The 24,700-nt window shown below is 47.9% G+C and overlaps 1 protein-coding gene across 2 annotated transcripts in view; it reads left to right on the forward strand.

Moving 5' to 3' along the window:
* The first annotated feature begins 570 nt into the window (after positions 1 to 570).
* Positions 571 to 24,700, forward strand: part of ACOX3 (acyl-CoA oxidase 3, pristanoyl) — a 48,306-nt gene continuing 24,176 nt past the window's right edge. For both annotated transcript variants that reach the window (XM_063108157.1, XM_063108158.1), the window contains exons 1-11: positions 571 to 695; positions 5,852 to 6,009; positions 6,401 to 6,634; positions 7,447 to 7,521; positions 8,011 to 8,100; positions 10,045 to 10,188; positions 13,532 to 13,620; positions 17,144 to 17,240; positions 19,242 to 19,424; positions 21,151 to 21,273; positions 22,767 to 22,887. In XM_063108157.1, the coding sequence (XP_062964227.1) occupies positions 5,863 to 6,009; positions 6,401 to 6,634; positions 7,447 to 7,521; positions 8,011 to 8,100; positions 10,045 to 10,188; positions 13,532 to 13,620; positions 17,144 to 17,240; positions 19,242 to 19,424; positions 21,151 to 21,273; positions 22,767 to 22,887 (1,303 nt within the window). In that variant the 5' untranslated portion in view covers positions 571 to 695; positions 5,852 to 5,862. The remainder of the gene's footprint in view (positions 696 to 5,851; positions 6,010 to 6,400; positions 6,635 to 7,446; positions 7,522 to 8,010; positions 8,101 to 10,044; positions 10,189 to 13,531; positions 13,621 to 17,143; positions 17,241 to 19,241; positions 19,425 to 21,150; positions 21,274 to 22,766; positions 22,888 to 24,700) is intronic.

Consider the following 24,700-nt stretch of genomic DNA (forward strand, 5'->3'; position numbering starts at 1 on the left):
TGTCTACTGTGACTCTGCTCTTGAGCTCCTTCCTGTGGCGGAATCAAGAACCAGGGGGAGGACGGGGTGGGTTGAGGCCGCCAACTGGGCCTCCCCAGACTTCCAGGGATGGCCCTCTGAGGAATTGTGTAGAAACATGGTTCTCAAACTTTTGTGAGCGCTTGGGCATGCTTATTAATTTGAAAATGCCCAGGCCTCAGCACAGAGAATCTGCTTCAGTAGCTCAGGAATCTGTCCGTCCCAGGAATCTGCATGTCAAACAAACACGCCAGGGATTCTTATGCAGGGTGGTGCACAGGGCACACTTTGAGAAGCTCTGGTGTAAAACAAATCTCAGAACGTGACGCTCAGAGAAGGGTAGCGACTCGCGCTGACTCACGCAGCCAGGCCTCAAGGGAAAGGCGAATGACGCCCTGGAGCTTCCGGGGTAAAGCTCCCTCGTTCGTGGGCGTGGCCCCCCAGTAGCCCCTGCGGCGGACGCGTCCGCGTTTCCCAGGCGACGGGGACGGCGCGGCACGATGACGTCAGGCGGCGCGGCCCGGCCACGCCCACTGGGCATACGGAGGCCGAGAGGGCGCCGGCGTGCGGCCGGGGCTGGTGCCTGCTTGGCCGCGCGGGCGGCTAGTCCTCGCTGTTCGGGAGTCGGTCGCGGCTCCGGGAGACATCCATTGAGAGCTTGCTGTGTGCGCTGGACGGTACGGAGACCCGGGGGCGCGGGGAGGGGCAGCCGGCGGGGGCGGGCCTGAGGTGCCGGGCGAACGTGGCGCGCGTCTGAGGATGTGGACGTTGTCCCGGAGGTCACCGGGCGCCCCTCGCCGAAGGGACTCGGAGCAGACCTGCAGTTTAGTCACGTCTGCACCTCGGAGAGGAGGCGACTGGAGGCGAGACAGTGCCGTCGAAGCCCCGCCCCCCGGCGCCGGGAGACCTTCCAGGTGCCGGCGCGGCGAGGCCGCGGGCGAGGCCCCCGCTCGGGACCTGTGGTGTCCGGGCCCGGGCGGTGACCGCGGGCGGCGGGGCCGTCCCGCAGCGGCTGGTTAGGATGCGGGTGCGGAGCCGCCGTGCCGGATGCAGCGCTGTGGCCTGCGCGGACGTTTACTTCACTGAAGAGCTGCAGACCCCGCACCTGGGAAGGGGCGCTGATGGCCCTGGGTCTGCCAGGACCACCGAGGCTGTCCGGCTGCTGTGCGCTCTCCGTGCTCAGCAGTAGGACGTTACCATAGCTTCAGTGGGGCGGAAATGAAACGGTTCTGCAGGCATTAGAGGGGTGCAGCGGGGGGCGTGGCAATGAATGGGGTCAGGGGCGGGAGGGAGAGGGAATCCCAGGGTGACACTCGCCTTCATAGTTTGAGGAAGCCTCGGGCCACGGGCAATGTGACTGGGCCTCCCGGTTCCGGGAGGAGAGGCTGAGGGACGGGGAGAGAGTGAATTCAGGGTTCAACTTTCAGAGTTTGGGCACCTTCAGCACATGAGAGGGGAGGGTGTCCAGTCGATTTTCATTACCCCTAAAATGAAACCCTGGACCCATTAGGAATCACTCTTTATTTCCCCCTACCCCCAACACTTGGCAGCTGCTAATCTATTTTCTGTCTCTACATATTTTCCTAATCTGTGCATTTCCCATAACTGGAATCTTGCAATATGGGACTTTTCGTGTCTGGTTTCTTTCACTTAGCTTGATGTCTTCAAGGTTTATCCATGTTGTAGCATGCATCAGAACTTCATTCCTTTTTATGGCTGGATGATATTCCGTTGTATGGATCAACCACATTTTGGTTATCCATTCATTCATTGATGGACATTTGGGTTGTTTCCACTTGCTGGCTATTCGTGTATAAGTTTTTGTGTGGACATATGTATTCATTTTTCTTGAGTATGTATCTAGGAGTGGAATTGCTGGATCAGGTGATCACTCTATATTTAACCATTTGAGGAACTGCCAGGCTGTTTTCCAAAGTGGCTGTGCCATTTTGCATTCCCAGCAGCAGTGCGTGAGGGTCTGATTTCTCTACCTCCTCATCAATGCTTGATATTATGTTTTTGATTGTGGCCGTCCTCGTGGATATGAATTGGTGTCTCATTGTGATTTGGGTTTGCGTTTCCCTTATGGCTAATGATGTTGAACATTTTTTCATGTGCTTGTTGGACACTTATATATCTTTGGAGAAATGTCCACTCGAGCTCTTTTACCCATTTTTTAATTGGGTTATTTGTCTTTTTATTATTGAGTTTCAAGAATATTGGTTGTGTCCTTTGCAGCCAAAGTTTTAATTTTGATGGAACAGTTTATCTACTTTTTCTTTCATTGTTTGTTCTTTTGATGTCCTATCTAGGAGGCTTTGCTTAACCTAAGACTATAAAGATTTACTCCTGTATTTTTTTCTAAGAGTTTATAGAATTAGCTTTTACATTTAGGTCTGTGATCCATTTTGAATTAATTTTTGTGTATGTGTGTGGAAGCAGTTCGACTTCGTTCATTTGCATGTGGATATCCAGTTGCCCCAACACCATGTGTTGAAAAGACTGTTCTTTCTCCATTGCATTGTCTTGGCACCTTTGTCAAAAAGCAACTGAAGTATATGTGTGAAGGTTTATTGCTGTACTCTCGACTCTATTTCATTGCTCTAAATTTGTCTGCCCTTATGCCAGTACCACAGTGTCTTGATTACCGTAACTTTGTAGTGAGTTTTGAAATGAGGAAGTGTGACTTCCAGATTGTTCTCTTTCAATATTTTTTCTATTGTGGGTTCCTTACATTTTCATATGAATTTTAGAATCAGTTTTTCAATTTCTGCAAAAAAAGCCAGGTAGGATTGTGATTGGGATTATACTGAATCTGTAGATCAAGTGGTGAGTGTTGCTATTTCAGTAATATTGTCTTTTGATTTGTGAATATGGAAGTCTTTTTATTTATTTTGATCTTAAGTTCTTTAAAAAATTTTTTTTTTTTTTTTTTTTTTTTTTTTTTTGGTTTTCAGAGTATTAGTTTTACACTTGTTGAATTTTATGGTGCTAACCAGCCAAGCCCTATTTCTAAATATTTTTGATAATGTTGTAAATGGAATTGTTTTCTTAATTTCATTTTTGAATTTTTCATTGCTAGTATATAGAAATACAATTGAATTTTGTATATTGATCTTGTACATTGTGAACTCATTATTAGTTCTAATATTTTTTCAGTGGATTCCTTAGGATTTTCTTATACAAGATCATGTCATCTGCAAATAGAAATAGTTTTCCAATCTGGATGTCTTTTATTTCTTTTTCTTGCCTAATTGCACTGGCTAGAACCTCTAGCATAGTGTTGAATAGAAGAGGTAGAGTGGACATCCTTGTCTTGTTCCTGATCTAAGGGGAAAGATATTCAGTCTTTTACATTTAGATATGATGACCACTATGGTTTTTGTAGATGCCGTTTATCAGGGTGATGAAGTTCCCTTCTGGTGGAGTTTGGATGTGTTGTCCCCTCCAAAACTCATGTGGAAATTTGATCCCCAGTGTGGCAGTGTTGGAAACTGATTGAGTCATGGGGGCGGATCCCTCATGAATGGATTAATGCTCTCCCTGAGGGAGGGGAGATTAATGAGTGAGTTCTCGCCCTATTAGTTTCTGAAAGAGCTGGTTGTTTAAAAAGACCCTGGTACCTTCTCTCTCTCTGTCTTGCTTCCTCTTGCCATGTGATCTGCTTGTACCCGCTGGCTGCCTTCCCTGCCTTTTGCCATGAGTAGAAGCAACCTGAGGCCTGTGCCAGATGAAGCTGTCCCAGAATCATAAGTGAAATAAACCTCTTTTCCTTATAAATTACCCAGTTTCATGTATTTCTGTCATAGCAACACAAAACAGACTAAAACACCTTCTCTTCCTAGTTTATCAAGAGCTTTTAATCATGAAAGGGTGTTGGATTTTGTCCTATGTTTTTTCTACATCTGTTGAAATGATCATGTTTTTCTTTTTTTTCTTTTTTTTGTCTTTTTTTTCTGTTGGTATAATATGTTACATTAATTGTCAAATGTTGAATCAACATGCATTCCCAGGATAAAACCCACTTGGTCATGATATATAATCTCTTTTTAAATGTTTCCAGATTTGGTTTGCAAAATTTGGTTGAAGATTTTTGCATCTGTATCACAAGAGATGTCAGTCTGTAGTTTTCTTATTTTGTGACATCTATGGTTTTGGTATCGAGGTAATTCTGGCCAACAGAATGCGTTGGGAATTGTTCTCTCCTTGGAAGAGTTTGGAAGAGTTTGTGAATAATTGATATTCTTCTTTAAATGTTTGGCATGATACACAATTAAAACCCTCTGGTTTTTCTTTGTGGGTAGTTTCTTGATAGCTAATTCAATCTCTTTAATTATTATAGATCTTTTTAGATTTTCTGTTGCCCATGAATCAGTTTTGATAGATTGTGTCTTTCTAAGAATTTGTTCTTTTCACCTAATTATCTAATTTGTTGTCATAACATGGTTCATAATACTCCCTTATAATCCTTTTCATTTCTTTAAAGTTAGTAGTAATGTCCCCTCTTTGATTCCTGATTAGGAATTTTTTGTTTTTTCTCTTTTTTACTTGGTTGGTCTAGCTAAAAGTTTGTCAATATTAGTCTTTTCAAAGAACCAGCTTTTATTTTTGTTGATTTTTTCTTTATTGTTTTTTCCATTTCATTAATTTTTGCTCTAATATTTTATTGTTTTCTTCCTTCTGTTAGCCTTAGGTTTGGTTTGTGCTTCTTTTTCCAGTGTTTAAAGGTAGCACTTGAAGAACATGACTTTGTGGTCAGACATTGCTGGGTTCAGATCCCTTCTCCCGGCTTCTCTGCTGAGGGGGTTTCCAAGACAGCCTCTCCGAACTTTAATCTTTCCATCTTTCAGTAGGGACAGTGGTTCTTGGCTCTCAGTTATTGGGAGGTCTGTAGAGGGCAGGGTCCCTGGTACCTGAAATGGTGCTCCGACACACCTCTTCCCATCCTCCCCTTTCCACCTCAGTGGACCAATCACACTGAGTCCAACAGCCTAGGCTATTTCGACATTCGACTAAAAGGATTTAAAAGTTGCCCTGGGCCTTAAAGAGTTAAGTGGGGAGGAGGGAGAGGTGTTCCACAACTGGGTCTCAGCTTTCCTGTGTTCCTCTAGGTCTGCATTCACAAGCCACTCCTGTCCAATGCATTGAGTAGCCAAGGCACTGTAGCGAAGAACCCAGTCTATTCAGAAAATTCCAGAACAATTCCTTGATTGTGAGTGCTGGGTTGGAGGAAGCCTGCTTTGTTAGTGGGAATCCAGATGTCTATATGTCGATTAGAGACCAGGACAAAAGCCCGTGACTAAAGGCTCTGTTGTGGATTTCTGTGTCTGGGTGGACAGGGACATTAGATACTGTTGTGTGTGGCCAGAGTGGACGGCCAGCCCTGGCTGAACTTTAGAGGGAAGTTCCCTGTCCCCAAGGTTCATGAGCCTTGAGGGCTGGATCTGGGTGGCCTGGGTGACCCAAGAGGCTGAGCTGTTCTCAGGCAAGGCTGTGGTAACAGGAAACAAAACCTCGGGATTCTTCCCCCAGTGGCCCTGGTTTTGCCACCGCCTGTTTACCTTGGCATGTCACAGGTCTGGCCGCAGGACTTTTCTGGCCTCTCCGGTCTCCACATCGTCTTTTGTTCAGGGTGAAAACGAGGACAGTTCATCTGCCTCCTCTTTGGGGAAAGTGGCTACTAGCTATTCATGTTGTGACTCTCTTGCTGTCGCTTTGGAGTTAGAGTTCATTTTTCTCTTATTTGTAGCACCTTCCGGGTTATGCAGTTGTTTGTGGGTGGCATGAATTGATAGAACAAAACACACTGATTCAGGTTGTATATTTTGTGTAGGTTGATGTCAAATGATGGCACCCACTTTGGGAGGCAGCGATGACATTCTGCTGCCAGACTTCCCCAGAGGGCCCCTCCAGGCCTACCGTGCAAGAGCGTCCTTCAGCTGGAAGGAGCTGCTGCTGTTCCTGGAGGGCGAGGACATGCTCCGCTTCAAGGTGAGATGGAGGGAGGGGTGTGCAGCGTTTATCTTACTGGTCCCCAGTGAAGTCCAGACAGCGTCCTAGTTCACTGGCAGAGATGGAGCTTATAGCTCATCTTTGTAGGAGGAGGGCCCATCGTGGGCCAGCATGGGCTTTGTCCTGTTTGGGCCCCAGGAAGGGCTTCAGGGATCAACGAGGAGTACAGGGACAGACACGACTGTTTGAGCTTCCTAAGCCTCGTGCCCCTGCTCTTTCAGTTGGGGTGACGCTCATCTCTGTCTGGGTGTTACTCGGTCAGACTGTGTGTCCCGTGGAGCCCAGTGGCTGAGTACAACTGTATATGGAAGAACAGAGGAAATTCTGTTCTCTGCCTCCGCATCTGCAATCCCGTCTCCTGTGTTTTCAGAAAGCCATTTTCACAGCTTTGGAGAACGACCCTCTCTTCGCCCGTTCCCATGGAGCCGACCTGTCCATGGAAAAGTACCGCGAGCTGAACTTCCTTCGATGCAAGCGGATCTTCGAGTATGATTTCCTCACCGCAGAAGAAATGCTCAAGAGCCCCCTGAAAGTGTCAGTGCTGATTCACTGCTTGGGAATGTATGACTGGTCCCTGGCCGCCAAATACCTCCTGCACATATTGGTGAGTATGCGGCACAGCAAAGTGGAGGACGTATGCCTTCACACTTCCCTGTTCGCTGTTGAGATGGCTCTGTCCCAGGGCCGAGCAGGAGCCCAAGAGCGTAAAACTTCAAAGACTCGTTTATGTAAAATAAATAAATGCAGCATGCAAGATTTAGAAAGAAGTCCAGTTCTTTTAGCTGTATGTGCAAATTTGCATTTGTACGTCCTCAAATAAAACACAGTGTGGGAAAACATAAAGTCCCACAAGAAGAGCAGCTTTGGGACTTTTTTTTTTTTTTTTTTTGCTTTATATAAAAAACAAAAGAAGAAACTCAAATGAAAAAGGGAAAGTAGGTCAGAGGGAGAAACCTGTGCTTTCGGAGGTGAACTTGGGGAAGGCAGGTGGCCCTTATCCATGCATGTGCTGTTGGATGGAATGGTGAGCTCCCGCATTCCATCCTCAGCTACTCACACACCCTATCCCCCAGCCCTCCTTTCCTGTCTCTGTGCCACTCTCAGAACTTCAGGATTTCTTTCAGGCATCTTAAGACCGAGATGATTACGTGCAACCTAGGTAAACTGCATGGCCCAGGACTCGGGTCTTACCAATCTATGCACTGAAGTCCTCAGGGAAGCTGAGTGCCGGGGTGCCCCGGGGCCTAGGATGCTAGCACTGTGGGTTAGCCTCTGGGAGCTTCGTCCTCCTTCTGCATGAGATGGCATGGTGTGAGGAACCACATGGGCTGGACGTTCAAGTGCCTTGTCGATTGTGACATTCAGAATAACAGTATTCTTCTTCCATCTGCTTATATGGTGATGTTATATTTTCAGACATTTGGATCAGCAATTTACAGCTCTGGTTCAGAAAGACATTTCAAATATATTCAGAAGATCTTCAATATGGAAGTAAGTTCAGGTTCATGGTGTCTTGTGAGCCCAGCTCTCTTACCTGTTCTCCTTACCGATTTGTGAAAGAGGGTCCCCACAGGAGTTATGCTCATCTTATTTAATGGTGTTCTTAGGCTTCTTATCAAACAGCTAACATTATTCTTTACCAAACAGGGTATGTTGAATTCCTAGCACTGAATGAATTTAGCTTTTTCTGTCCAAGCCAAAGCCCTTCATTTTCCTTCACTGGCTGGAGCAGGGCTTGCCACTTGGTGACTGAGAGAGACTGCTGCCAGCTCAGTTTACCTGGCTGTCCTCACAAGCTGGGAAGGGGTGGCACGCACAGGACAGAGTGATTCAGTCAGATCAGTAGTTGGTTAAATAGGTAAATTGAGATTTAGGGGCCTCGATCTGTGATTTAGTCCTTAAAAGAAAGATGGTGGTAGGACCCTCCAGGAATGTGCACAAGGAATTCCTGCCTTACATCGAGTGTGCTTCAACATTTAGATTTTTGGATGTTTTGCTCTGACCGAAGTAAGTCATGGGAGTAATACCAAGGCCATTCGAACGACCGCTCACTACGATCCCGCTACCGAGGTAGGTTTCATCTTCCCATTGGTATCTGGGTTCAGAGCACATGAAATTGTCCTGAATAAAAAAGTAGTTAAATCAAAACACCCATCCTTATACAAGTGTGGTTATAAAATACACGCTTAGAGTCACCTAGGTTAAAAGTGGTGTGGATTTGCGTGTCATTTGAATGTGGTGAGGAAGCCATCATTTTGTCTACTTTGTTGCTTTGTTTCTTGGGCAGCTGTTGGTGTTGGATCGGTAGATGGTTGCAATTGCTTGTGCTTTATAAAGTGAGCCGTATAGGCAGTGCCCTCCCTCTCTGGCTGCCCCTTGCCTGCCCTACCAGTGCCAGGCTCTCGGGCAGGTTGTCCTCTCTGTTCTTGCCCACCATGCTCTCCTCTGGTCCTCACCATCTTCTTGACTTCTCTGTGGCACCTGCACCATTGGCCCCTGCCTGGTGCATCCAGTGAGCACCTACTGTGTGCCAGGCACAGCCTCCAGAGGCTGGGCAGACAGCGGTGAGCACAGCCGATGAGGCTCTGCCGTTGTGGAAGTTGTGTGCTAGGGGAGACACAGACAGGAACAAGGAACTGTGTGTGTGTGCTGAGTGTCCGGAAGCCCTCTGGGGTGAGGATATAGTGATGGGGCACGGGGAGGGCAGCTGCCGAGGTGACAGGTTGAGACCACTGAGGCTGGAGTGGCCTCTTTGAAGATGCGCATGGATTTCGTGGCAGTGCAAGGCCTGAGGGAGTGAGCTGGGGATGGTGCTCCGAGCCCACACACCTGCATCTGCAGGGGACAGGGAGCAGTGGAGGGATCAGAGCTGCTGACTATGCTCTAAGAGTGGGCAGGGGAGGCCTAGCTGAGGCTGGACAGCCCCCACTCTCCCTGGATGGGTGAAGAACCAGTGGCCCCTCAGAGAAGAGAACAGAAGGCACACTGGCCACCCACGCTCCCTCCACCCCCACCTTTTCTTCAGTGAAGTGTCATCATCTATGAGATAGTTGTTCAGTGCATATGCAGTTTATAAAGTCACAGTTGCTGCTGGGTTGTAGAAGGAAATTCTCCCCAGGTACATGGTTTTGCAGCCTCTCACCTTGCGGGAAGATGCAAACCAGATCAGAGCTTACCTGCTGCAGCCCCTGGACAGCTGAGTGTGGAGGCCTGACAGTCAGCACACGCTGAGGTGGCCTAGAGCTCTGCGCAGCAGCTTGCTGTCTCTCCACCCGCAGACGCTCATCTTGTGCAGCTGCCGACAGGCTTCATAAGCAGTTCAATCAACCTTGAGTGTCCACATCCTTTCACCCCCCCCCCCTTACTCATAGGCTCTGGTGGACACCCCTAGGGTGGGCACAAGAGCCCCAACTCCTCACCATTCTCCTGTCCCCCGTCTTCTCTCTCCTGCCTCACTGAGCACCCGCTGTGTTCCTTGGGGACATGTCCATTCGCTCGTTCATTCATGCACTCCAACGCTCCAGGTGTCCACCTTTTGCTCCAGGCATTTGGGGTACAGCCCTCATTCATGGAGCTTGTAAGCGGGTGAGACAGAGCACAAGAAAACTGGTCTATCGTTAATTTGAAGTCAGTTAGGGATGTGGTGGATGTAGAACAGGACCGGGGATTCCAGTTAAAGCATGTGGACAGGGACGGCCTCTCTGAGGCGATGTGAGGGTGAATACTATCTGGGGCGTTTGCCAGCCTACCGAATGTTTTGAGTATGTTTTATTGTTTGAAATGTTGGTCATCGTTTTCTGTAGGAAGGTTCTTTAAGTCATAAGACCTGGGAATATGCTGTGTTTAAAAAATAAGGTCTGCCTGTGCCATATGGGAAATAGAATGTTCAGTCAATTTTGACCCTGGCCTGAAAGATTTTGAACATAGAAAATTGGATCTATTGAAAAGGAAAAAGCAATTCTACTTGTGTTTCAGTTGCTAATTGTAACTTTAACTTCTTTTTTACTTGTGCAGGAATTCATCATACACTCCCCTGATTTCGAAGCTGCCAAATTCTGGGTTGGCAACATGGGCAAGACAGCTACCCACGCTGTGGTGTTTGCTCAGCTGCACACACCCGGGGGCCAGCATCACGGGCTGCACTCCTTTGTCGTGCAGGTAGGGTGCCCATGTGCGGTAGGCTGGAGCGTGTGCCCAGTGGGGGCAGTTTTTACCCCAGGGGGCATTTGGTGATGTCTGGAATCACTTTTGTCACATCTAGGGGTGGGGGGGATGCTCCCAGCATCTAGTGGGTGGATTCCAGGGGTACTGCTCAGCATCCTGCACTGTGCAGGACAGCCCCTCCCCAAGAAAGAATTATCCAGCACACAATGTCACAGTGCCACAGTTGACAGAGCCTGACCAGCCCTGTGGCTTCACGAGCTGGCAGGCCTTCCAAGACACCTCGTTGAGAATCTCCCTGTCCTCCCAGTGGCTGTGTCTGCGTCGCCTCAGACACTCGTCACAAACCTGGACTTCCTGCCTCCACCCTCCCAAGGTTCCTATTCAGGAGGTCTGAGGACGGCTTCAGGAGTTCTGATGTGAAGCCTGGCTTGGGGACCCCTGATGTAGCCCCCACAAATGGGAGGCTGCGGTCGATGGGGTGGCTGGGCCAGGACTTGGCTCGGGCCTCTTGCCCCGCTGTGGGACTGCTGTGTCTTGAACCCAGAGCTTCCAGAAACTTGTCCAGGACCTTCCTGTCTCGGCTGACTTGATACTGAGTTAAGCTCCTCTGCCACTTCAATCTGACATTTTTATTCTGTAATACTTTTCTGGTGTGGGGGGGCAGGGCGGGGAAGGGCTCTCATGTGAGAAGAAACCACTGTGGCTTTTTCTCTAATTGAGCTGAAATTTACATCATTATGCTGTGAGCCACTTAGAAGTGAGCAGCTCAGTGGCTTTTAGTGCATTCAAAATGTCGAGCAACCACCACCTCTGTCTAGTTCCAGATGCTTTCAGCTCTCTAGAAAGACACCCTGTTCCCACAGAGCAGTCACTCCCTGTTCCTGCTCCCACAGCCCCTGGCAGCCACTAATCTACTTTTTGTTTCTGTGGATTTGGTTTTTCTGGGCTTTTCATATAAAAGGAATCATGCAATATGTGACCTGTGGTGTCCAGTTTCTGTCATTTAGAGTAATGATTTCACAGTTCATCCATGCTGTAGCATGAATCAGTACTTCATTCCTTTTTATGACTTAATGTTACTGCACTGTATGGATAGATCACAATTTGTTTATCCATCAGTCCATTGATGGACATTTGGATTGTTTTCACCTTTTGGCTGGTGTGGCTAGTGCTGCTGTGAACATTCGTGAACAGGTATCTTTTTGAGTACCTATTTTCAATTCTTTTGGCTATGTACCCAGGAGTGGAATTGCGGGATCATATGGTAGTTCTGTGTTTAACTTTTTGAGGGGCCGCCCACTGTTTTCCACAGCGGCTGCACCATCTTACATTCCCACTAGCAATGTCCGAGGATCCAATTTCTCCACATCCTTGTCAACACTTGTTTCTGTGTGTATAGATTTGTACCTGGGGTGAACGTCTTAAGGAAGTTGCCTGGATTAGAATTCAGCTTCTTTTAGTGTGTCTGAGCTCTAGACCACAGAGCTGCGATGTTTCAGACTCTTCTGACTGATGCTGAAAATAGTCAGTAGGATTCTGTTGTCCCTCCATCTGACAAAGCACTACTGTGTGCCTGGTGTGGATTAGGCACAGCACTCAAGACACCATGAGTCCTGCCCTCCTGGAAGGGACAGTCTACTAGAGAAAGAGAGATGGAGACAGGGAATCGCAAGAGTGTTTAGACTTGGGACACACGCTCCGGATCCCTAGCCGATAATCTGGAGGGAGCTGTAATCTTTTGCAGGCTTGTTGTATCATATCAGATCATCGGTCTAAATATCGTGGGCCATGTTGTGTCTAAATTGGCAAAGTTAAGTATTTTTGAGGTAAGTATAACAGTAACTATTTCTGCTTTTGACTTTAGGATTCTTTTTGTTAATTCAAGAGGTATAATGACATTTATAATTACTACATTATCATTTATTTCTAGATGAACCGAAAACTTGTATTAGCAGTGTTTTTATGTTTGAATACTTGAAAATTACCAACTTTTTTTGTATGTGTGTCTCTCCTTCATCTCTACTTTTTAAAAACCTATTTATGGTATTTATTTCAAAAGATTTTTAAAATTTTGTGTCTGAATCTTTAGAAAAAGGAAAAGATGCTTTATATTTGGGTTTTAGCCCGTTTAAAAATTTTTAAATATCTTTATTTTGAAGTTCGTTTAAGTTAGATTGTTGTTTTATGGAAATAAACAAAAGTTACAAATTCATACAAATAGCTAAATTCCATGTAGTACAAATTCAGTATTTCTTTAAAGGAGCGCTTCTCCACCTCAGCACTGTTGACATTTTGGGCTGGGTAATTCTCTGCTGTGCGCTGTCCCGTGCACTCCAGCATGTTTAGCAGCTTCCCTGGCCTCCATTCACTGGATGCCAGTCATGCCCCTTAGTTACGACAACCTAAAATATTTCCAGACGTTGCCCAAAGTCCCCTGGTGGGGAAGGGGAGGGCGTTGGATCCTTCCCCTTGGTTGGGAATCTCTGCTTTGAAGATATACAAGAATGAAACTCCATGCTCTTTCCATAGAGCTCCCATAGCAAGGGACTGTCAGATAGCTAGGTCTGTATTTTTTTTTTTTTAATTGGAACGTAGTTTATTGTATATATCTGTGGGTATTTTTTTAGATAAATATATTTATTGGAAACTCATTTTGGGGAGTAGAGATTTACCAAAATAATAGTGGCTGTTTCTTCCACAGTACATGTGTGCACAGCCACTTTGTCATTTTATTAAAATCCAGCAGAAAGTCCTATGTATAAAATGTGAATATGAATTCCCAATATCCCCTAGGCAGCAGGTACTAGTTGGCTCCTGGATTTGCATCCTGTGGCTGCCATAACAAAGCACCATGAGCTGGGGGCTTAAAACGACTGAAAAGTACTCTCTCTCAGTTCTGAAGGCTGGAGGTCTGAAATCAAGCCATCTGCAGGGCTGCACTCCCTCTGAAGGCTGCTGGTAGCCCCAGGCCTTCCATGTTTTGTGGCCACAGCACTACTCCAGTCTTTGCCTCTGTCTTCACATGGTTCTTCTTCTTCCCCATGTCCTCTCTTCTCTTCTTATAGGACACTGTCATTGGATTTAGGGCCCACCTGGGTAATCCAGGATAATCTCATCTCAAGATCCTTAAATAAATTACATTTGCAAAGATCCTATTTCCATATAAGGTCATGTTCCTAGATCCTGGGGTTAGGACTTGGACATATCATTTCTGGACAGAATTTAACCCGCAGCTACTCACAGTGAGCCCATGGCTCAGCCACTGAGGCTTTTGAACACACTGATTTTCCTGCAGTCATTACAGTTGGCATTTTTTGCTTTCTGTGGCGCTGTACAGATTCGGGACCCAAAGACCCTTCTTGCCATGCCAGGGGTGATGGTTGGCGACATAGGGAAGAAGCTTGGGCAGAACGGCTTGGATAATGGGTGAGTGCTTGTGTTGAGCTTGACGGTGGCAGTGCCCTCTTCTGTGGGGTCCTCACTTGGAACTGCTCTGCACTGAGACTCCTACCAGGTCCCAGGCTGTGTTGCTGCTCATGTCTGGTCTCACCAGACCATCAGTGCTGTTCCCTGACTATGCAGAATTCTGAACATCTCACTCACTGACTTACACAAGGAACCCGCTAGTCAGTACTGGAGCTGGCAGGGAGGAGAGGGCTGCCCCTCGGGCTGTAAACTCCCTTACATCAGTGCTTTCTAGGGGTGTGTGGGAGGCCCTGATGTGGACAGTGCCTGTGTGACATGTGTGGAGGTTCGCTGTTCTGACCTCTTGTCCCCAGGGCAGCAGCGAAGCCCTGCAGAACCTACTCAAGCAAGTGACATGGTTTGGTCTGTTGGAGAAAGAGGGCTCTGGGCACGGGTGAGGAGGCATGCCCAGCAGAGGGCGCCGTGGTTCTGGGCTCTGATGGTGCGAGGAACGTGCCCCTGGCCCAACAGGGCTTCTCTGCTCAGATCCTGCCTGAGTCCTCCATATCATTCAAATGTCAGTATTATCATTTAGTGTTTTGTTTTTTTCTCCTAATTTTGAAATCATTTATTTTGAAAAAGTGGTAACATTTTGTAGAATAGATTTTGTCACCTCACAAGAATTTCCAAGTTATGTGGGTTACTGACTACAACTTGGAGGCAAACATAAATTGTGTGGATTAATTTTAGCCAAATAGTTCTAAAAGCGAAATAATAAAGATCTTTTCAAGCGATATTTTCAGCCAGACCCTTAGGTGGGCCACAGGTACTTTTTCATGCACTGGCTCAGAGGGAGGCACAGCCTCTGGGCCTTGGGGGTCCAGCTGGAAGTGGCTGGAAGTCCCACAAGGTGAGGTGGTCTGCTCCAGGTGGGGTTGGGTTGCTGGTGGCCATGGGAGGAAGGGAATTGCTGGGACTTGGAGTAGGAGGCACAGAGCCTGGGAGCAGGGCCTAGCGCCTGCAAGCTGCAGCAGTAGAACCTTCTGTGCTGCACAGCCCGCCCCCCCCCACACCTTCCACACCCTGCACACCACACACTTGTCCCACGCCACACATGCCCTGCGACACACATCCCATGCCACACACATGCACCTTCCGTGCCACACACGCCTTCTATGCCACACATGCCCCACGACACACACCCCACGCCAGACACAGACATGCCTTGTGCTACGCATATATGCCCCATTCCCACTGGACATGAATTGTGGCTTTCAGGTTGGCCACCATCTGACTGTTTCTGGAACAGCTTTTGTGGTACAGAAGTGATCAAAAGAGACTATTTGAAATTTTGTTTTCAGTTAAACTCAAGTGAATACTTTTGCAAGTATAAATGTATTCGTATTTGTTCCATTTCTGTTTGACAAGGAGGGGTGAAGATTTTCCACTCCTTAAAAACGGCACTTTCTGCTTACAGAATCATACTTGGAAAAGTATTCCTTGGCTTTCAAGTAACAAGCTGGGGCACGCAGGGGCATTGGTACCAAGGCCAGGTTTTCTTAAAAAGTGGATATGCTGCACGTGTAGCCTGCGTGGACAAAGCCGCCCCCTCGGTGGCAAACGTGCAGCCTGCACAGATGCCCAGGAGGCAGCGTATTCTGGTCAGCCAGGCTCTGAACACTCCGTGTTTAGGGCACTACTGAGGAACTCATCTGCAGCTGATGAGAGGGGATGACCCACCGAGGTTGGCCCCTTGCCTAAATGCCACGGGGGGCTGGCCTAGAATTCCTCACTTGCCAGACCTCCTGGACATTCTGGAGGAATTTGGGAAGGGGCCTCCCCCAATCCTGCCCTCCACCCAGCCCAGGGTCTTTGCCATTCCCTGGGGGTGCGGGAAGGTGCTGCTCTGACCCTCCCTCAAGGCTGTCCCTGGCACTTGGGGTTTTGTGGATGGCACCAGCACCCCTCTCTCTTTATTCGTTCCACACCACTTAGAGCATCTAGCAGGTTCCAGGCACTGCGGCCCCATTATAAAAAGGTGAATAAGCCCCAGGAAACTACTGACAAGAAGCTGGCTCATTGAGGGACACTGACAGTTGAGTTGTTGCCACAGAACAGGATCACCCTCTAGCAGTGCCTTGGGGTAGGTCCAACTTGTACCCATTCAGGGTGGGGTGGAGAATCGTGAGGGGCCTCCCAGAGGAGGTGGCAGCTGAGCAGCACTCCGAGGACCGCCTGGGTGTTAATAGTGAAGATGCAGGGTGGTGGAGGCCAGGACAGAGCCTGGCCAATTTATAGCACCAGAAGCAGAGGGGACCCAGCTGCAGGCTGCAGGGGAGCAGCTGTTGGAGGAGTGGGCAGAGGACAGGAGGGGGACACGCGTGTTTTCCTGCAGGGTTTAGATTCCGTGGTTGTGAGGGTTGAACAGTCTCAGGCAGGGCATGGCAGTTTGGGAAGACCTCTGCTCCCGTGTGGAGGGCGAGCCAAAGAGGTGGAGTCTGGAAGCAGCCAGTAAGGTAATTGTTGATGTAAATCAGATGAGAATAGATGAGGGCTGGGTGGGGAAGGGGAGGGGGAGACTGAGTCAAGATGCAGCACAGGGCAGAGGTGACTCAGGATGGGTGACCGGGGGTGCCATCCACAAGCTGGGATTAAAGGAAGAGCAGATGCAGTGGAGGCAGAGCCCCTTCCCTTTTCTGGCAGGGGTTCCTCTTTCGCCAGCTCGTGTGGCTGTTCTTAAAAAATGATGCCTCCGTGATTTGGTAAAAGAATCTTCTCTGTGGCATTGCAAGTGATCTTAGTAATCAGATAAGTTACTATAGGAACTATTGATATATTGATATTTTTAAGGGTTTTTATTTTTGCACAGTTTATGTAACATTTATAACTTTGTATAACCTTGCTCACTAGACTATTGTGAAGTAAGGTATCCTGACTTGACAACCATAAAAAATATCTTTGATTATTAATACATAATGATCCATAATGATGTGTATATAATCCTATTCTCTGCTGTTCAAAAGAAATGAATTTGCTGACCTTTGGAGCACTATATCATAACTCAGGTCTCTTGTCTGACTTGAATGTTTGAAAACCTTAGTTTTCAGCTTTCACCACATCATGTTGTAGATTGTGGTTTGAGATGGAGGTATGGGAGTCAGAGATTCCAGTCCTTAGCAACACGGCTCCCGTCTTTTCTGTTGACACGGCAGTGAACACTCAGCCCTGCCAAGGCCATTCTCCCCAGCATGTCCTTAAGGAGTGCACGTTGTGGCCAGTGGAAATGGGGAACTTGACTTCAATAATCGTCCACATATGGCCAACTTCATGTCACATATGACCTACCACACATGCACCTCTTTTATTTCTAACCTATTTTTTGGATGGAAAAAATTTGTCAAACTTCCATGTCCAGTTGTGTGCTCGCTGCTATTTTCTTTGTCTTTGGGGACTATGTCACCTTTTAAGCTGCCCTTGGGGGAGGGGAGAAAAGCCCAGGGCAGAAATCTCTGTTTAACGGAAGCCCTGCACTTCTCCTGCTCAGATTCGCCATGTTCCACAAGGTTCGAATTCCTCGCCAGAACCTCCTGAACCGAACTGGAGATGTCACCCCTGAGGGCACCTACGTCACCCCCTTTAAGGTATGGCATTTCTGGCAGGGATGTTTGTGTGCAGGGCATCCTAGACACCTTCCTTGCCACACGAGCGGGCTTGGCTGTGGCACCCTTGTCTTGGGTCAGGTTCCGATGCCCCCGACTAGGAAGGGGACTCTTGGGTCAGCCACATCCCCGGTGCTGTTGTCCAGGGGCTGGGCCTGAGAACTGATGCAGCTGGCTAGCTGCCCATGGGCAACCACCTGCCCTCAGGGTTCCAGTGAGGAGACTGCCCCCTTTTGGTGCTGTTTCCCTGAGGGCTTGAAAGGGAGGGGTCACCTGGTGAACTGTCCACAAATGGGAGTGACAAACAGGGTTCTCTGGTGTCCAGGACTCACTCCCCGTTCAATTCACAGAGGGTACTGGGGAGATGACGGTGTGGCCCTGGCAGAGATGGCCCAGGTGAACTCACAGTCACGAACTTACAGCCAGGATGGCTGTGTCCAAGGATGTGCCCTTGGGAAGAATGCTCCCCAGACAGCGTAGGTCACCTGATGGCAGCAGAGAGCAGGCACTTAAAATGAGTGCCACAAATACATGTAAGGAGGAAAGGGAGAAATGAGCAACGTGAAATAAGAAGGCACCTAAAATGAGGTCATGTCCATGCAAAAGGAATTAACTAATGCACAAGTGCAATAGCTGAAGGAAAGGACACAGCAGAGGGGGTGAACATCACGGGAGGACAAGCTAGAGACTGGACGTGGCCCTCGGAAGGCAGAAAAGGACTAAAGAAAGTGAGGAAGAGACAGTGTAGAAAACAACGGAGAGTAGTGTCTCTATGTTAGAGGAGGAAGACCTTCAATGGAGGGACCCAGGAGTGCCAGAGAGGGAAAATCAGGGAAAGCTTATATACCCGGACGGACGCATTAGAGAAATTTAAGAATTTCAAAGAGAAAGTTATGAAATTTTCCAGATCTGAGTCCAGTGGAATAAAAATCACTTTAACTTCAGATTTCACAAGCACAGCACTGAACACAAGAACACAGTGAAATATTTTACACTACTGAGGAAAAATAACTTGAAACATGTATTTTTAATTAATATTTTTCTTTTTGGTGGCTGGACCTTGGTGTTGTCAGCATCACCTCTAAACAACTGAGCTAACCAGCCAGCCCCAAACATACATTATTAAATCCAACAAAGCTGCCATCCCTGTGTGAGGGCGTGATGAATGTTCTAGGCATCCCCAGTTTTGGAAGGCTGCTATGCACATACCAGTGTTTTGGAAGAAGGGCTCAAATAATAAAAGAAACGAACCTGGGAGGAGCAGCTACAGGTATGGGAGGTGAGGATGGTCAGACAGTTGGGTAAGACTTGTGGATTAGATGTTCGCACAGCATCAGTGACGGACCTTAGAGACAAGCCGCTGTGGAAATGGTGACGCCTGTGGTGAGGGACAGAACAGAAGGTGAAAACTAGATGCGCACGAAGGAACACAGAGAACGAAAGATCTCTAGCAAACCCCTGAGAATGGCCACCTTTGATAGGGACAGAGGATTTCACAGGGGAATGAGGATAAAGGGAATGCATTTTATCAATTGAGTGTTGGAGCCGCAAATGGAATCTTAGTCCTCAGACTTCCCCACCTGGCTGTACAAGCAGTTTCTGGCTCGCGCCAAGGTTAAAGGCAGGGCCTGGGCACCTCCAGGAGGCCAGTTTGCAGGTCCTCAAAGAGGGTGCTCTCTTGCATGGTGCTGTGTCCTGCCATTCCCTTTGCTTGGGGCACCCCTTCCTTGGATGGTTGGGTGTCCCCTCCTCTGGGTGCCCACCGATCCCATCCACGATTCACTAATGACAACTGTACCTGCCTTCAGCTTAGCCCTGCCACACCGTGTTGTACCTGGAGGTCTGGGTGTCTGGGGCTGGGCCTGGGCAGGTGGCACCTGGCCACACTGAATGAGTAAAGGAGTGTGCCTTCATCTTGATGCCACTTCCTCTGAGGCAGTCCTGGTGCTCTGGCTGTGCTCATCCTCTGCTTGTCTTCCCTAGGATGCCAGGCAGCGCTTCGGAGCTTCCCTGAGCAACTTGTCCTTTGGGCGGGTCTCCATCATGGGCATGTCCATCGTTAACTTAAAACTGGCCGTATCCATAGCGCTGCGTTTCTCAGCCACTCGGCGCCAGTTTGGACCCACAGACAAGGAGGAGATACCGGTGCTTGAGTATCAAATGCAGGTACAGGTTTTTCAAGTATTATTTCATTTCCTTTTTATTATAGTGCAAATATAGTTCTTTTAAATAGTTGCAGTTTGGTTACTGGGAGTTGATCAAAGCTCTTAAGGCAGTTAACAGGACAGTTAGCAGGAGTGCAGCATCTCAGGCAGAGAGAGTAAATGGTTTTTAATTAAAAAAGAGTATATATGAAGTAGCCAAAGTAAGGAAAATAGACAGAAGCAAATCTGGTGAGGCTCTGGAAAGGCAGGTGTGTGCACCTGCCACAGGTACAGGTCCAGGCTTTGGCAGGTGGTGGTGTTGCATGTCCAGGGTATGTTCTCTGACTCATTCATCCCATCACTAAGAAATGATTCCAAGGAAATCATTTTTAAGAAGCAGCAGCTGAGTGTGCAGCCCTGTTCATTGTAATGGCACTTAGGACAGTAGGAGGGATGCTTGTTCTCAGAGTTGGGCAGCCATGGGTGTGGCCAGGATGCAGCCCAACAGCAACACAGAAATGCATGAGCATTACTGCACAGAAAGGGGATACATTGCTATCACAGCAGACGTTCCTGTAGTGCTTTTGTGTGGTCGAGCCCTCCTGTCCATGCTACGTGTTTGGTCTTCGCAGACAGGTGGTTTGGGATTATTATTCCTGGTTCACAGATGGGGAGCTGAGGATCAGGTACGAGACTCCAGTCGCTGTTCAGGTGTTAAGTCTGGCCCCGATTTGGGGCCAAGCTGTGCATAAACAAAGACACGTTAGAGTGAAAAAAGGTTGTGCAAGTTGTAACAGAATCGCAGTTGTTCCTTTGAACATTTCTTTTACTATGGCTGTGAACCTGTTTTAATAAGTAAGTACGCTGGGAGAAAGTGTCCTGGTTTACACCTGTGAAGCACCCTCCCTACCAGGTCCCCCACTGTTCCTGTGTTCTGTGTGGTCACAGTGCATCTCTCTGCTCTGGGCGCCTAGGGTAGCTCTTTGGTTAAGAGAGCCCACTGGAGCCACAATGCTCAGGCTCAGAACTCCAGGTCCACCCCGACTGGCTCTGTGCCCTTGGGCAATGTTCTTAACCTCTCTGTGCTCTGATTTTCTTGTTTGTAAATTGGACTTCTTCCTAGGGGGGTTGTAGGGACTGCATAGGTCAGTACATGAAAGTAGCTGGCACAGCGTCTCACACTCAGCACTCAGTAATGTTGGACGTGTTGGTGGCATGGTTCCCCAGGTTCCTTTCAGGCTTATCCCCCCCACACCCCACCCGTCCATCCAACAGTCGATGTGCCCTGTCCCATGCCAGCTGCTGGGTATGCAAAGGAGAAAAAGACACGTTCCCTGCTCTCTGAGGAGCTCCTAGGTCTATGTGCACCTCAGTATCCCCATCTGGCTCAGGGCTGCTTGCCCGTCCCTTATGGGCCCGGGAACTGCGTGCTGTCTACCAGTCAGTCGTGAGCCGGGCAGAGTTGGCCCATCAGGTCATTGTTCTTATTTGCAGTCTGTTCCTGTGACTGCTTGGATGGGACAGCTGTGGAGGAGGATGTTCAGGGAGCTGTGCTGAGCTCATCCATCTGGGCAGCGGGTGAAAGTCATGATGGGACAGCACGTCAGGGTGAAGGTTCTCACCATGCCGGAAGACGCATGGAGGATCTTGAGCATGTGTGGAACGCATGGCCTGGACACCATTCCTCCTCCTCCTTACTCTCATGTCACCACGGGGATGTGTTCACGCAGGTGTCTTGTTCATTCCAGCAGTGGCGCTTGCTTCCTTATCTGGCGGCTGCGTACGCCTTAGACCACTTCTCCAAATCACTCTTCCTGGACCTGGTGGAGCTTCAGCAGGGCCTTCTGGGGGGAGGCCATGGTGCCAGACAGGTGAGGTGTCATTCACTTTGTCCGCAGCATTTTGTTTAAATTTCACCCATCCCTTGGGCTCTTCCCACCCCTGGCGCTCTTGGCTCGCACAGTGATCAGAAGGGTTTGGGCATGTGGCCATGTTCCCGTTTCTCAAGGATGTGCTGACATGACTCCTAATTCCAGTCTGTGAGCCCAGCCATTGTTCTCCCTCTTAGAACATGACGGTTTTGCAAAATCCACATTACCAGCCTGTCAGTAGATTTCATGGTTCTGATTCTTTCATAAACAACTGTACAAAGGTCTGAGTCCCGCTGAAGGGATTTGAGTTGACAGTTAAGGCTTTGTGCCAGAAATGAGCGTGCAAGTCCTCTGAGATCCACCGCTCCACAGACCAAAGTCTGTTGCTAATTTCTTTGTAGATGGTTTACAGGTTGTTTTTCCATAACCCCCTTGTGCTGCCCCCTGAGTGGGAGTAAAACGTGAATCAAAAGAAAACAGATTAGAAATGCTACAGATTGGGGTTATGTACAAGATCCTAAAAAGCGCATGTCAAATTAGCCTGGTTTGGGATATTCTCATAAACATTCAGGAGTCCAGAGGCAAGGATGACATAGGAATGACTGACAGGATCTGTTACAGGCTAAGACAGAGGTCTAATGAGGTCCACTGAGGGAGTGTTTCTGAGAGATGAAGGGTTAAACATGTCTTTCCCTGGGCCTGAGTCACTATAGCCTCTGTCAGCTGGCATCTGCATTGTTCTCCTGCTAATAACAATACAAGGCGCAATCATGCTTTGTTCTTCTGAAACTCAGCAGTTCTACCCAAGCACAGTAGGACCAAAATGCAGCCCCTTATTTGAAGTTAAAAACACGGTAAAATGGGTCCTTGTATTTAGCAAGTGTGTGTGTCTCTTTCTTTTAATTGTTTTTATTAGATATCAAGTAGGAGCGAAAGAATAGTTATAAAGCGTGTGTAAGGCTCAAGGGAAGGTGAGGTGAGCACCCAGGCAGAGGACTGTCACCTCTCACAACTTCCGTGAACTGGCTGATCCCAGCCCTCCCTCTCTCGTTAGAGGGAAGCACCGTCTCCAGTACTGATTCTCATTCCCTTGCCTTGCTTTGTAGTATTGCCACAAATGACTGCAACCTTCAGCAGCATATCGTTCACTTCTACATTGTGAACTTCATGCAAAGCGAGTCACGGTGCATATTCTTCTGATGGCTGTTTCTGTGATCCATGCTGGCTGCCTGAGATTGATTTACTCTACAGAGCTGTGGCCCATTTGTTTTCATTGCTGTTAAATTGTCTGAGGGTACCACAGGGTGTCCCCTCCGATATATCCCTTTTTGTAAAAAAAATTAGAACTGTGTTTTCTTATTCTGTAATCGTTGGGTATCTTGGATTAGACTGGAGGGGCCGTAGTCCTTAGATGCTGGTGCTGAACCTGGCCCCTGACCTTTGGTGTGGGAATTCTCTTTTCACCTGTTCTTGTCGTATTCCTTCACCCAAAGGCAGAGCTCGGACGTGAAATCCATGCCCTGGCATCGGCTGGCAAGCCCCTGGCCTCGTGGACCGCCCAGCAAGGAATCCAGGAGTGCCGGGAGGCGTGTGGAGGACACGGCTACCTGGCCAGTAGGTTTTGGAGAAATGTGGGGCAGTCTCCTGCCGTTTGACTCTAGACCAGGGGATGGCACACTGCAGCTGTGGGCCAAATCCAGCCCACCACTTGTTTTTGTAAATAAAGTCTTATTGGAACACAGCTATGCCCATTCATTCACACATTTTCTCTGGCTGTTTCTGTAGTGCAGCAGTGGAGTTGAGTAGTCACAACAGAGACCATGTGGCTTGCAAAGCCTAAAATATTTACCCTCTGGCCCTTTACAGAACAAGTTTGCCAACCCCTGCCCTAGACAGATCCCATTGCTTTCTGATGCCTGATGTTTCTCTGTAAAAATTTGGGCACAATGATGAAGTATGGAGAAACTGTTTGAATGAGTCCACTAAAAACCAGAACAGAAAGTAGGTTATCACTTGTCACTGTCACTTTCTAGTTAATGACTTGGTAGTAAACTAGCACCACATTTTATTCTGACAGAAAATTCTTAAGTTTAGGGAAAAAAAGAGTTACTTTTATTGACATTGACTGTTGTTTAAGAAAGGGTGCAACCCGCAGCCCAGGACCAAATCCTGGCTCTGTCTCCAGCATTGTAACTGTGCCTCAATTTCCTTATCTTTAAAATGGAGGTAATAATAGTATGACCACAATGGAGGTGTTTGCAGATCAATGCATATGGAGCGTTAGCACAGGATGTGACATGTAGCACATGAACAATACATTTTATCTGCTATTGTTGTTAGAATTATTATCATCATCATCATTATTTGCAGCTTACCAGCAAAACTTCCCTGTGCTACTTTTAAATAATTGACTGGTAAAAACTGGCTGTTGTAAGAAGGCCATATACACACTCAAAACAGCCACAAGAATTGGCAAAAACCTTACTGACTTACAAGAGCCTTTCACCGGGTTTGTGAACGTTCTGGTGACAATCTAGGTAGTTGTGTGCTCTTGGTGACCATCTGTCCCAGAAGCTGTTCTGGCACGTGCCTGCGCCGGCATGGGGTGAATGGTGTGTACACTCTGCTCATCCCCCTCCACACTGTTTCTTTGTTGCTTACTGACATGTGGGTAGCCATGGCTGTACATACGTTACTCTTACGTGTTTTGTCCTCAGTGCGATGCTCTTGGTAGTTTGTATGTGTTGTTATACCCCATGGAGATGCTGTATGTAGTTTAGCTTTGTTCTGGCTTTAAGTGGAACAAGGAAATTGAATCTTGCAGCACTGCAGACAGCAGAAATGACTGAGTCAGGATTCACTGTGTGTACAGACGTTGGGCTGAGATTAAGACTGAAGTCAGCAGGGAAAAATGTAAAGGCCTTGGCTGGATGGTTAGTGGCCGCTGTTTAGAGCACAGTCTTGTAACAGCAGGGTCAAGGGTTTGGATCCCTGTACCAGCCAGCTGCAAATTAAAAAAAAAAAAAAAAAAAAAGTAAAGGCCTTTATCTAGGTTTAAAATATCAATTGAAGATTTTTCTTCTAAGGCCTCTCCCAGCTCTTCATGTTCAGTGGCTTAATTACGGCATGGGGGCGATGTGATTTGGCAGCAAGTTGGGGGAAGTGATCAGATTCGAGGTGATCACAGGCCACTGGCAGTGTGGCTGCAGCAGGGCGTCCTGCACCCTCTTGGTCTCCGTCGGCAGCAGCACGTGCATGTGGACATGCCCCTGCTTCCCTGCGGGCTCCTATCGCCCCAGCTTTACATTCAGAGAGCATGTTCCTTCAGAGGAGGAAGATCCGAGTGGTTGAGGTTCCACAAAGCTTCACATAAAATATATGAAGGAATTGGGTTATTTAATTGGCAAGAGTGACAAAAGAAAAATGG

Source organism: Cynocephalus volans, chromosome 9 (assembly GCF_027409185.1).
Source record: "Cynocephalus volans isolate mCynVol1 chromosome 9, mCynVol1.pri, whole genome shotgun sequence".
In the NCBI taxonomy this organism is placed as follows: domain Eukaryota; kingdom Metazoa; phylum Chordata; class Mammalia; order Dermoptera; family Cynocephalidae; genus Cynocephalus; species Cynocephalus volans.